Consider the following 15,161-nt stretch of genomic DNA (forward strand, 5'->3'; position numbering starts at 1 on the left):
TTTTCTGAAGCTTCCGATTCTATCTTCTTCCTCTGTCCTTCCCTTCATATGCGATCGCTCCTTCTATGAGAGTTAATCTCTATCAAACAATCACTGTATATATAGGGGCGTACGCCCATCTCCCATCTTTTATAGAATCAGAAGTGTTTTTACCCTTATATCTGACTCTACGTAGCGGCGTACGCTACACTTTACATGTTTTTTTTGTAGTTTGAAAGAATATACAACTGCTGAATAATAACACAGTCACTTTTGAATATACTTACGAATGTAAAGAGGCTCTAACAGCTACTAATTAATTTAGTCTAATATATATAAGAAGTCAGTGTACATCTGTAATCTTACACTGACTTAAGAAATCTTTGAATCACATTTTAATAATTAGTTTTAGCGGCATTCATGTCAAGAAATGTATGAGACCAGATTAAATAAGATTCAATATGAAATTCATAGTCTAACTGATCAGTTTAGACATCTGTGTTTATATAGAAAGATTATCTGTACTAAATATTTTCTATAACTGAGTGCTGTAGAAATCTCTTTAATAATTAATTAATAAAACTTCTGTTAATATCAGCTCTTGTGACGGGCTGCGCCTGATCAATTATATAGACTATTTCATTACACTTCATAGATTCCGCTGAAAGCTCCGATCCTCGGTCGCCGATCCTTGGCAGCTCCACCGTGTACACGGAGTTTTACCCCGAAGCTTCACTATGTACGCGTATTCAGTGTAGGCCTCTTACACCTCTTCAGAGAAAGAGAAATAATATTATATACAGTATAAACAGATCTTGATCTTGAAACTTTATCTTTATATTCTCTTTTACTCTCTTTCTATTATACTAAAAGCAGACACAAGGTTGAGAAGATGACAGGAAAATTTAATAATAAATAGAAAAGTTAACAGTTACTATATATACTGTAAAAAATATAAGATAGTGAATCTATTATCTGTATTAAATATATGAGAAATTATTAACAGTACTTCTGAGAAAATAGCTTAATTATTTCATTAATTAAATTACACTCATTATACCTCTCTATTAGACAATATTAACTAGTATATTTAGAACTAGCATTAATTAAAAAGTAAGAGAGATTTACAACTGCAATTATCTAAGTATTTAAATAAATTCATAATATTTTAGAGTTTATTGAATGTTATCATAATACAGAGGCATACTTTATATATAAAATAAGAGAATAAGAGTTAATGAAAAAAAAAATTAATAAAGATAGAAGAGAGAAAATTAACATCTGTCTTTAATAATTAAATACATTGATAAAATATCTCAAACAATGTTTTAATGCTTATTAGCATGAGCTCTAACTTAAATTATGTCACTGATTGCCTGATCTCTTCATAATCTCACATTGAGAAATTCAACTAATGTTAAGAGAAGTTGACAGGTGACTATGTCTAATCATGAAACAAAAAGGTTTCATTTTCTTATCTCTCAATTATTAGCATGATCAAACTCAAAATACTCATCAAATCACGAGTGAAAAAAAAGACAGAGAAGTCACATCATACCATTTTAATTTTACTCATCCTCAAAATCATCCAGAGACGTTCCCGGTGGGCACAACGTCAAAATCGAATTATCGCTAGATCCGCAGGAGCCACTGCTTACGCCTGTCGGAATGCCTTCCGGCCATTCAATACTGGGGCAACCGTCACCCGAGGACTTGAGAGTGATTTTATGGCCTGCAAATGGGTTACCACCTGAATTCCCCAAACTGTACTCGACAGTCGAATTATCGTCGGCTAATTTATAGCGGAACGTTGTTTCTGAATTGGAACTGTCCGGACCATCGGTGTGATGTAGTGTTAAACTGACGCCATCGCCGCTGCCGCCTCTATATTTCTCATTGTGGTAATCATAAGATCGGCCGTCAAGGATTTTCCGGGTGCTAGTTTCGCCAGCCTGAATATCGAGAGCGACGCTGAAATTGCAATAAACAAATACAAAAGCACTGCCCAAGTCTGCTCTCTTTGCAATCACACTCTCTGCATGAACAACAGAGATGAGTGCAGTGAGAGCACCAATGAATACAGAAGAGAGATGCATTGTTCTTTTAAAAAGTAGTGATTTCAACTAGTCTTATGAGATAAAAAGTGATAGAAGAAATATAGAGAGAAACATGAAGATGAAAGATAAAGCTTGTGAAAGAGAATCAAGAAGAGAGAGAACTGAAGAGGCATTTTATACAGTTCTTAGTTAAAATAATTGTAATAATAATAACTAATAATTCTATAAGATAGTATAAAGTTTCATGAAACTGAATAAAAGAGAATACACTTCTTATCAATAGATAAATTTTACAATCACTGTACTAAGACAAACATTCAACTACTACAATAAAAATGCTTAATTATTATTAGTAAAAAGACTGAAAACTGAGTCAATCTGAAACTTTTAATAGTAAAAATACTACATAAAGTATGTTTTATTATTTGAGATATATATATCTACACTAAAAACTTATTATATTCATGTATAAGTATGTCTCATTATAATATTATTATTATTTTAATATTACTTTTTCTTTATTAATCTATTATCTTATTTCTATTATTAATTAATCACTTATAATATAACTATTAAAGATGAAAGTATTGAGAAAAAAGTTCAAGATATTTTTAACATATATAAATACAATTTAAAATAAAATTACAAGTCTTTAATATAAGTACTTAACATACTCTATTTTTATCTCCACTGCTATATTACTAATATTAAATTAAAAATAGAGAAGTAATAAATTAATCATTTATGAAATAAAGCTTAAAAGAAAATAATAGAAAAAATAATTAAATCAATAAAAAGAATTAAACACTTGTTAATTTATTGATATACCGGGCTATGTTTAATTAATAGATTATTTTATTAGACTTCATAGATTTTCACTGAAAGCTTTAATTCTTAGTTACTAATTTATTCTATTACACTTCATAGATTTCTTCTGAAAGCTTCAATTCTTAGTCACTAATTCTCAGCTGAGAAACTCACAGAGCTTCTATTCTCTCACTTTCAGACTTCATCTTGTATATATATAAATATTTACTTGAATTACTGATTCTTATATTTTCTCTTTCTTCTTTAATATTTTCTATTTTTATTATATAGATTCTATATCTAATACTGATCTTTTTAGCATAGATTTTATACACTTAGAAAATATTCATTATCTCCTTATTCAAAATAATTACTTATTGAAAGATATCTGAATGTATAATAATATATACTAATAAGAAGAAAATGAATAATCAGCTACATAAACACTGAGTCTTTACTAGATAGATAGAAGCTTACTCATCAATTACTCTGACTCTGTAATAAAATCTTATAAAGAGAATATTAGTAAAAGATCTGAGAGTTCTAATATCTTAGATATATAAAATATTTGTATAAATACACTTCTTCCGATTTTAAAAAACTCTTAAACACAGATACTGTATATCTGATAAATGATATAGCTATATCTATTAATAATGAAAGAGAACTGTTAAATGCGAGCATAGAGACAGTACTGCAGTGACTCTAAATAATGTTGAAATTATAGCAGTAGTAAATAGCTGATATATACATAAATTAATAATACTGTAAGAGGTCTACACCGAATAGATCAGTATAATAAATAGAACTTATATAACAAAGAGAAACACATTAAAGAAGAAAAAGAAAGAGAAAGTATGAGAATCAGTAATTAAAGTGAATATTTATATATGTATGTGATGATGTACGCAGTGAAGCTTCAGAGTGAAAGAATATACACACATTTATAACAGCTGAGAATCAGTGATTGAGAATGACTGAGAATCAAAGCATACATGTTCAAGAATGACTGATCAGAACATATATATTCATAATAGCTGAGAATCAGTGATCAGAAATGATGTGATAGAAATCTATAAAGTGTAACAGAATAGTCTATATAGTTGATTGAACACAGTCTGTCACATTAGCTCTCTTCTTTCAGAAGTAGTTCTTATTGATCAAGAGTCACTGTTTCAGATAACATGAAACTCAGAGTTCAGATTGATTGATCATAGCTGACTCATTTCACAAGATATTATCAGTCACAGCTGTATAATCTCTCATTGAGAATATCTTCAATCTCTCACTTAAGCTCATTATCTTCTTATATGATCTCTGACAGCTGTCAGTTGAAAGTCAGTTGAGAAGAGAACAGGTTCATGACAGCACAGTGAAGCAAGCTTGTGTGAAAAACATTAACTGTGTCATGCTTACTCACTCTCTGTAGTGAGTGCGCCACAGCATACAGAAAACCACACTGTACAGAAAATATTTTCAATATCTTCGTTCTTCATCTTTAAATAATCATTATTAATTATAACCATGTCTAAATCTTCTAATTACACTGAGAAGCAGTTGTAAAGAGCTGTTGATGTGTACAAAAGTAATTCAAAATTAAAAATCATGTCTCTGTCGCGAGAATTCAAAGTTTCATATGCCATCTTGTATGGGAGGATCAACAGGAAGAAATCAAGGACTATGAGAGTTTCACTGAATTGAGCATTGAATGACAGCCAGGAAGAGACAATTAAGATATGAATTCATCAGTTGAATATTATTAATGAGACCGCCCGCTACAGATATGAGCAGTATGATGACAGACAATTCCTTACTAATCTGAAGAGTGTCTGACTGTAAGCATTCAAACCTGGCACTGTGAGAGCTGGCTTTGCTGACTGTGAAATGTATCCAGTTAATCGCGATATAATTCTCAATTGATTGAGACCTCTTACCATTGATGATGCCCTGAATCTCACCATATATAATGATGATGATGATGTATGCAATCACTTTACTTCATCACTGTCTCCTTGCAATTAACCTTCTCAGAGATGATTGCAAAACTATGTCACCAAATCAATGCAGCAGTCAAGGCCTTAGAAGATGTGAAGAATACTCTTACACCTGGTTTGACAAGGTGATTGAACAAGATCTTCAAGGATAGCATGATTCAGGTGAAATTGAACATGCATCATGAGAATGAACTTGCAGGTTATTATCAAACAAATAGATGTTGAATTGTCAAATCCTCCCACAGGCAGGTGCAAGTAGATGAAGTCCTCACTATTAAGAATGTCAATTGCAAGATCGCGATCTGTAGAGCAGATGAGATGAAAAAGATGTTCAATAAGACTCTTCAATTGATTGAAATCAAACCTATAAAATCTACAGTTATTCAATCACAACAAGATAATTCTATAGAATCTCAATCTACAGTGAATTCTACATCTTCTAATGAGTATATAGATAATCTTTATATTATAGATAGATGTGATGATGATTATTAATTAATTTTTGAAGATCACTATATTCAAAATATTTTCTTTACAGTGTGGTTTTCTGTACGCTGTGACGCACTCACTACAGAGAGTGAGTAAGCATGGCACGGTTATAACTCTCTGATAATGTGTTAAGACAGTAGTTATAGCTATCTAGAACTTCTATCACTTTATATCTGACATAACAGTAATCTAGTGTATAAGATGAATGTGTAATTTGTATATTTTTAAGATTCAGTTATATAAGATCTTCTATCTTATACTGCTCTGCAGAATGTTGTCAGATACTAATTTAATCTTCTTAATCTTGTTTCACAGTTGTCATGAAGACCTCTGATCAGTCACAGATATCTTAAAGCTTTATTACTATATTATCAGCAATCTGAATTAGACTATGAGAGTTTAGTATAAACTGTGTAATCTCTACAAGATTCAACACTTTCATGTAGTATTTATATATAAGAAAGAGCAGATTTATATCTGTTGAAACAGCATCTTAACTGTTGATAATAATCTCTGTATATAGAAGAAGATCATATCAATTGTCTTATAAGTGATTACAGAACTTATAAAGATAATTCTTCAAAGTCTGAATTATTCATTCTGATATATTATCAGTCTCAGAGTGATAAGCAGTTGACAAACAGTGTATAATTTTAAGAACTTGACAGATTCTTGTTCAGAGAGTACTTATAAATTAATAACTCTGATCTGATACTATAGATCTCAGTAATTCATACATCTGATAGAATAAGCTCTATAGAAAAGCTTTAATAACTTGTTCAGTATTCATCTTATTACAAGGTTTCAATATTATATCTTTACTCAATCAATTCACAATGATCAGAATGCTTCTATAACTCTTACTCTCAGAGAGATCAACAGTGAAGTTAATTATCATATCTGATCAGATTCTATCAAAGATATTAAGTAGTTTCAGCAGGTCTTTTCTACAGTTCTTTCATGAGATGATGAAAGAACAATAGTTACAGTTTCAGGCAAAATGTCTGATACTGATTAATATCTCAGATCAGTAGAATTCTCAAGAGATTATTCAGTACAGTTATTCATAGTCTGAATGATCAGTTATATATAAATTATGCATCTCTTACATTATTCAGATGTATAAGAGTTAAGAGTGATAGACTCAGCATTATTCACAGAATTATAGAGTATTATTATCATTAATTAAACATTCTGAAATATCAGTTCTTATATATAGTTCTGAGAGAAATCAGAATACTTCTTAACATACTGTTTTAGTGAGAGTCTGAAGAAGTTTATTAGTCTGAGCTGCTGTATATCACAGTTCATTCAGTGTAGAAGAAGTGAGAATATCAGTATCAGTATCAGTTTGAAGAGAGAGTTTTCTAATCAGAGAAATGTATATAGTGTCATAAGTTATTCTATTTTGATTAATCAATATCTTTGTATCTAAGAGCTGATGCTCTCAGTTCATTCAACAGGTGCCTGTTATATTGAAAGACATATCTTACTCTCATTGTAAGAGAGCATCTATCATCAAGTTCTGACTGTCAGATCAGTAGTGTATTATAAAATGAAAGTGACTTAAGAACTCTGATCATTGCATCTGTCATTCAGTGAGTTTACAGCTTATTATAAAGTACTTGAGATTCTTATAATCTATGATTATCTTAAATTTGAAGATGCTTCAGAGTTCAGAGTCTTATTCTTCTAGACAGTGTATAATTGTGAGAAGTTTCTTATCATAGATTTTATAATTGCATTCAGCAGAACTCAGTTTCTTAGACATGAAGATGTATAATTATAAAACATCATTATCATCATATTACAGTATGACTTCTTCTGTGATATAATCAGAGAAGTCAGATGCAATAACTGTCTTATAATCAGAATTAAATATTATCAGTAGAGAGATATTAATGAACATCTTCTTCATCTGTATAAATGCAGCTTCAGTGTTCACTGACTATTAAAATACTAAGTTCTTCTTAATAAGTTCTGTAAGTAGGCTCACAATATCTGAGAAGTTTTGTATAAATCATTGATAGAAGTTAGGAAATCTGATAAAGCTTTATACATCTTTCACAGTGTATGAGATCTTTCATTCAAGAATAGCAGAGATCTTCTCAGAATTCATTCAGATTCTCTTACCAGCTTTTATGATAAAGTCTAGATATTTTGTTCTTTTAATCTCATAATTATACTTATCTGTGTCTATGAGCAGTTCTGCTTTCTGTAGTCATGATAATATCTTTCACATATATTCTTGATATTCTTTCCTGAATTCATCAGTGAAGATGAGAATATCATTGAGATATACAGATATAAATTCATTAAGAAAATCTCAGAGTGTTCAGTTGATATACTTCTGAAATATACTGAGAGTGTTAGCCAGTTCAAAGAGTGTGACTACTCATTCAAAGAGATTATATCATGTTTAGAATACTGTAAGTTACTCATCTTCTTCAGTAATATAGATCTTATAAAATGCAGTGATAATATTTAACTTTGTAAATCATTGAGCTGGTTCAATACAAGCTAGAGTTTCATTGATAAGAGATAAAGAATACCAGGACTTCTTTATTAATCTATTCAATTCTCAATAATTTATACAGAACTGAAGTTCTTTATCTGATTTCTTTACAAAGAGAATAGAGACTGTGATGAAAGAGTTACTAATGAGTATAAATTCTTTATTTAAAAGATTATTGAGTGTCTTTTGAAGAAGAAGAAGTTCATCTTAAGATATGTTATAAAGAGAGTCTTATGATGATTTAAAGTTCTTACTATTCTTCTTTTTTAACTTGATATTGTGATTCACATCTGAACCTTGTAAAAGAGGTAAATTTGTAATATTATTGTCTTATCAGAAGACATCTAGATATTGATGATATTATTAAGAGAGTTTCAGACAAGAATCTGTTATTATAACAGAAGATAACTTTTCTAGAGTCTTTTTAATATTAGTCAGACTGATGAAATAGATTAATATATGATTCTGCTGTCAGCAATCTTATCAGTAACTCTGTTAGTGATTTTAATAATAACTTCTTTTTCAGAGTATTTTATAAGTGTTAACAGAGATCTGTGTAAGATTCATAGTCTTGTGAATATTATCTTCATGACTTCTATTATTATTAGAAAATATTAAGCTTCTATTTTAAGTATTTAATAAGATGCCTTGTTCAGATAGTCAGACAAGTTCTAATATAAGATTATAATGAAGATTATCAACTTCATATATATAGACATCTTTATATTAATATTCTTCAACATCTATGTCTAGTTTCATAATGTAACAGATACAAACATCTTTTGAATCATCAAATCATGTGAGAAGTTGAGATTTTGATAAAGAAATACACTAAAGACTATAATGTCTTACAACTGAAGATTTTATCATTGCATAGTAACATAGACTGCTGTCTATCATGACTTTCATATTACACATATTATCAATCACAGTAGATATAAGAATTATATTCATTGTTATTTTCTCTTTAAATTATTAGCATCTGATCTCTTCAAGCTTCTGTTTGTAAATTTGAACAGAAGCTAATCTTTTCTCTGTTTCATCAGAGCATTCTTATAGTTATCTTTCAAATATTTCTTCACTGCAATGTGGTTGATGCAGACAGATACTGATTCATTCTTTGAATGAGAAGACACTGATCTTTCTCTTAAGTGAGAAGACAAATAGCTTAATCAACAGTTGAAAGTGATGTATTCTGATCAGTTTTAGTTGATGTATACATCATATTAATATTGATTAGCGACTTTCTCAGAAGTAATCTCAGAGACTCAGAAGTCTGTTTAAATAGCAGAAACTCTTGCTTATGTATACATCTTTGAATCTATTCAGTTCATAGCATCTATATCATTGTTGTTACTTCTCTTTAGTATAAGTGTATGAGTTACTAAGATATAATATCTTCTATCACTGTTCTGTATATTCTTGAGCTTGATAAGACAGTCATTCAATATTCAAAGCTGTGTGCAGAAGTCTTCATAAGTTGAGTCTTCATTTACACGTATAAGAGTCTTTAAGAGTTCAAAAGTTAATGTCTTCTTGAGTATACTGATCTTTATTTGATTCTCTCAAGATTGATCACCTGCTTCTAAGATCTGAGTGTCAAAGTCAGAGAGAAATGTTGTGAGAGAAGTATTTCTCTGTCAGATATTCTGTAATCAATCTAATACTTTCTGTTATGTAACAGTGTCTTGAAACAGAACATCAAGATATTTGATGATATTGTCAGACATTCACAATGCTGATTCACATACTTTTATTCATAAATGAAACTTCTGTTTTATATGATTCTTCAACTGTTCATTCATATATTAATCTTAATTAGTTAATGAACTGATGATATCTTCATCTACACTCAGTTTCATGAGCATTTTCATTCTTCATAATGAGTAGAGAGTGAGATCAGAAGTATTGAAGTATATGAGAGTATCTAAGTGTTCATTCAGTGCTTTTATAGATACTGAAGTGACATGAATTAATCATTGAATTTTCTTATATTGAAGCTGTTAAGTGATATGCATGTTAGCTATCTATTATTATTATAGTTTTAATATTACTCAGAGTCACTGTGATATCACTTCTATACTTATATTTAAGAGTTCTCTTATATTGTCATTAGACATGTCATTTATTAAGTGTATAATATCTGTAAAATCTGAAGAAGTATAATTATATAAATATCTTATATATCTGAGTGTCAGAACTCTCAGATCTTTTACTGACATTCTCTGATAAGTTCTTATTACAGAGTCAGAGTAACTGATGAGTAAGCTTCTATCTGACAACTCAGTATTCACTTAACTGTTTCTCTTTCTTACATGTCATTAGATATTCAGATATCTCTTAATGAATAATCATTTCTAATGAGAAGATGACATATGAATAATCATTTCTAATAAGAAAATAATGAATATTTTTCTAGTATAAGAGATCTACACTGAATAGATCAGTATAATAAATAGAACTTATATAATAAAGAGAAAAATGCTAAAGAAGAAAAAGAAAGAGAAAGTATAAGAATCAGTAATTAAAGTGAATATTTATACATGTATGTGATGATATATGCAGTGAAGCTTCAGGATGGAAGAATATACACATGTTTATAGTGACTGAGAATTGGTGATTGAGAATGACTGAGAATCAGAGCATATGTGTTCAAGAATGACTGATTAGAACATACATATTTATAGCAGCTGTAAATCAGTGATCAGAAATATTACAGTAGGAATCTATGAAGTGTAACAGAATAGTCTATATAATTGATCAGGCGCAGCCCGCCACAAGTACTAATATAAAGAGATTGAATAATTAACATAACAAGAAACTTCTGTACAGATAATTTCAATATTAACTGAATCAGAGATAATACAAGTACTGAAAAAATGTCAAGATATTTCTGAATATTTTAATACTTTCAATCTCACTCTCTACTTATTATAAAGGTTGCGCATGCTTATGAAACTAAGTGTAGACAGAGATGTCATCAGTTTATTAACTAATTAAGATTGATATATTAATAGCTAATTGAAGAATTGTGTAAAGCAGAAGTTTTATTCATGAATAAAGATATGTGAATCAGTGTTATATATTTCTGATAATAATATTAAATATCTTGATATTCTGTTCAGAGATACTACTATATAGCAGAAGATATTAGATTGATTAAAAAGTATTTAACAGAGAAATACTTCTCTTACTGTAAGAATAAGTGCTCACAGATTATTATTCAGATGTTTGCAGCTTGATATAATATGTACTGTTAACTACTAGAAGTATTCATAATAGAAAGATAAAATGTAGAGATTAAATATATAGTAGCATTCAAGCTGAGTTACAAATAGTATTCATGAACTTCAGTCTATATAGTTATGTATAGTCAAGAGCTGCTAACTCTATTGATTATATAAGAGATAGAAATAGAGATAAAGAATCTGTGAGAAGTGAGATTTCTTACATATCTCTCTCTCTCTAAGACTTCATCTGTGAAGCTTTTCACTGAGTGAATGTATAGAATCAGCTCAGCACTGCAGTGATACTCACTAAAAATTCTTTATATCTATATAAAAAAAATCTCAGTGAGGAAAAATTCCTTGTTATTATAAAGAGAAAAGAGTCTGTCACTTAGTTTCTTATTCTATGAGATTCTTTATTATCTACAGATTCTTCTCTAACTATCACACAGATTTATCTCATATCTTTTATACAGAAGAATTCTGATTAACTTATAATCATTTTTATAAGATTCTTATATGATTATTACACAGATTCATCTTACAGATGAATCACTCTCTGTAAGATTATTCTCATCAAAGAGAAGTATTTATAAGTTAATCTTTTATTCATTCTTATAAATCATTATTCTTTAACACTGTAAAATTGTGAGAAATTTTTCATTCTTTCATTAACTCTGTAGAATTGTAGAATCAAGATATGTACAGTCTGCAATTACTCTTTATAGTTATATAGAAAGATTCAGATCTGTAATTCACAATCATTCTTTATTTACTAGAGTGATCTGACTTTTCTGTGAAATCACTCACAGTGTAAACAAATCTCTCTAAAGTAGTATAAATATTTCAGATCTGTCTGTGAAATCTTATCTTCTTTTCTCTTTTTCTATAATAGCTCTTATTCTTATAAACTGTGAGTATCTTTATTCATCTACAAAGTATTTTTATTCAGATAATAGAGAGAGAGTGTTTCTAATAATATCTGTATATTAATTCAAGAACTTCTCAAGAATAAAAGTTTTTTCAATTTTAATATCTTTATAAACAATGTCTGACTACTGCTGAGCTTCTTTTAGATGTTCTCATAACTTCTCTGATCACTTTTTATCAGCTAGTGAAGTAGAGATATCACTGCTTATAACAGTGTCTTCATTCTCTTCAGCTCTATCACTGTACTCAATCTTCAGATCAGCAGTCAATCTCATATCTTTCTCAGATCAGTTTCTGACTTTAAGAAGTATAGTTCTACTCATTGCTGTAAATCTCTCTGTAAATAATTTCTTACAAACTCTAGCTAACAGTTCTTATAAAGCTCTCAGTGTTGTCAGTGTCTTCTGCAGTCTTACAGATCTATGATCATTCTCTCTCTACCTGTACAATCTCTGATCAGATATATGCAAATATGCTTAGATTCTCTATCAATGATTCTCACACTGCAGTGCATTTCTGCAATCTCATAGTTGATAAGAGATGAGTCTCTGAGTATCTGTAAAATTCAGATAATCAAGGCAATGTAAATGTCATGAATTCATAACAGAAGTTAATCTAAGCAGATAAGCTCTCTCTCTGTATCTCAATTGTTTCTGAGCTGAATACTTCAGCATAACTGAGAAAGTGAACATAGCTTTGTAAAAGATATCTAATCACATGTGAATAGACTGACTATGTGACTGTGTCTGAGCTCAGAATCAGATTTTTTGATAGTCTCATTACTGATTCAACTAATCTCATTACATAATTTTAACATTAAATAGTAGTCTTATACTGTCTCAGTGAGAGTTACTGTCTACTCTTGTCACATTTTTCAAATATGATCATGATTTTCACTTCTCAATTTAAATTATTTTTATTGCTTTAAATGACTGTAAATCTCATTTGAGTGTTATCAAAAAGCATTACTTTTTAAAAAATTAAAAATAGTCTAAAAAAAATCTTAAAATGTCTAAAAAGAGTAATTTTATACTAAGAATGAAACTAAATGAGATTAAATGAGATTACTTTCTCATTTTTTTCAAGTTATGATTTCATTTTAAGATCTGATATATAGTCACTTTTTTTTGAAGACTAGTCTCAGTGAGATTCACACTAAGAACTGTATGAGATTAGATTAAATGAAATCAAATGTGAAATTCATGATCTCAGTGATCAGTCTACATAAGCAGATGATCAACTCTCAAGACTCTGCTATAACTGTGTATACTCTGATATTCAGCTCTTCTGAAGTCTGTGTATTTCTAATGAGCTTCACATCAAATGTAATAATTGTCTGTATCATAGATATGATACTCTCTGCTTCTTTGAAGAGAGAAATTGATAGTTATGAAGAAATTGAGTGTTACAGATGTTAAGAATGTGAGTGTGAATTTTCTTTGTTTTTACTTTATTGATTTCTAAATTGTGTTTATGACTCTGTTTCTGTTTTCTTGTTTTTTAGCTTTAATGAGAATATGATTTCTTTTTCTCCTTGTATATACTGCAGACTGTTCATCTCAGTAGAAACTCATTATCTTATAGACTAGAGTTTATAAATAACAGTGTTAATATCTTTATTATAATCAGATTCTTAGTGAAGATCACATTATTCTGACTTATCAGAATTCACAGTATGAAAGTCATATCTCAGCTTCTGCAGATATCTTATCTGCTCAGATGATTCTCAAGTGAACTCATTCATCTTATCAGAATACTCTTACTACTGAATCTTGAATCAGAGCTTGTAATCTCATTTCTTTAAGTCAATAATCTCTTTGATCTGATATTCTCTTTCACTCTCTAGTATCTCATGAATAGAGTGATAAGTCACAGAATTCTCTTCTAAGAATTTCTTATATTTATAAAGCAAAGAGATATGAAAAACATTGTATATCTATAACTCAGATGACAGTTTCAATTTATAGAACTGTGAGCTAACTTTCTTCATAATCTTATAAGACTCTGTCTGTAAGAGATTCAGCTTCTTACTAGATTTCTACATAATAATATTTTCTAGACTTAATCAGACTCTATTATCTTTCTTGAAACTCTTTATAATATACTTGAAGTCATAGTATCTCTTCTAATACTCTTAAGTCTTTCTCAAGAATTTATAAGCTTTCTTCTGAATATTCTGAATTCTCTCAGTCTATTCACAGATATTATCATACTCTATAGTGTACTCTTATGAGTTTATTAAGATTATCTGCAGATGAGTCTTAGTAAGTATCTTAAAGAGAGTTTTATCTATACTAACAAGCTTTGAGTTATTGTATATAAACTCTGTAAATAATAATCAATGTATTTAGTTATTCTGATTATAATTGACAAAGTACTGTAGATACTGTTTATATACTCATTAGATGTTCTATCTGATTATCTATTTATTAATGAAAAGCTGTGCTTAGATCTTATGAGATTTTCAGTATAGTTATCAGATCAGATCAGAACTTTTCTATGAAGATTAATTCTCTATCTAAGATAATGTTCATAGATAATTCATGCAATCAGATTATATCATAGATAAAGATATAAGTTAAATTCTTTGACTTTAAGTTCTTATAAGTGACTATAAAGTGTGTTATCTTGATAAAGTAATTCACTATTATCAGCACACTGTCAAAGCAGGTATTATATATGTACTTACTTTCAGAGAGACTTATCAAAGTCTTTATTTATAGCTGTTCTCAAAATTTCTGCAGAATAAATAGAGGAGTAAGTTCTTTATATAATCTGAATCACATTACTTATGAACTCTGATAAATAGTACAAGAATTCACTATCTTCTTCACAAGTTCTCACATCTTCAGTTAGAAGTATTTTCTTATAAGTAACTTATAAGTTCTAGTGTCTGTAAAATACTCTGCTAGAGAAGAGTTATAATATCTTTTAATGAGTTCTATACATAGAAACTTATTCACAGATATATAAATTCAGTTCTCTCTTTATAAGAGATTTTTTAAGTCTCTTTAATTCTTTATTTCTTCAGGATTAATCTCTGCTGTGAGCAGTTTCTGAATATATTGAGTATATTTATTTTTCAGTTACAGTTCAGACAATCTGAATAGAAGATCTTATAAAAACTTATACTCTATTTCTTCTTACATCTGATCTTCTGTAA

The 15,161-nt window shown here is 29.2% G+C and overlaps 1 protein-coding gene across 1 annotated transcript; it reads right to left on the bottom strand.

Annotated features, from left to right (window-relative positions):
* Positions 1–800: 800 nt before the first annotated feature.
* Positions 801–2,276, bottom strand: BDCG_00467 (uncharacterized protein). Its single transcript, XM_045415978.1, has 2 exons — positions 1,538–2,276; positions 801–1,452 (listed from the first exon to the last, which is right to left on the bottom strand). Exon 1 carries the CDS (start codon positions 2,073–2,075, stop codon positions 1,548–1,550), a length of 528 nt encoding a protein of 175 aa, XP_045271802.1. The 5' UTR covers positions 2,076–2,276; the 3' UTR covers positions 801–1,452; positions 1,538–1,547.
* Positions 2,277–15,161: the final 12,885 nt, after the last annotated feature.

The sequence above is a fragment of the Blastomyces dermatitidis genome (assembly GCF_000003525.1).
Source record: "Blastomyces dermatitidis ER-3 genomic scaffold supercont1.1, whole genome shotgun sequence".
Classification (NCBI taxonomy): domain Eukaryota; kingdom Fungi; phylum Ascomycota; class Eurotiomycetes; order Onygenales; family Ajellomycetaceae; genus Blastomyces; species Blastomyces dermatitidis.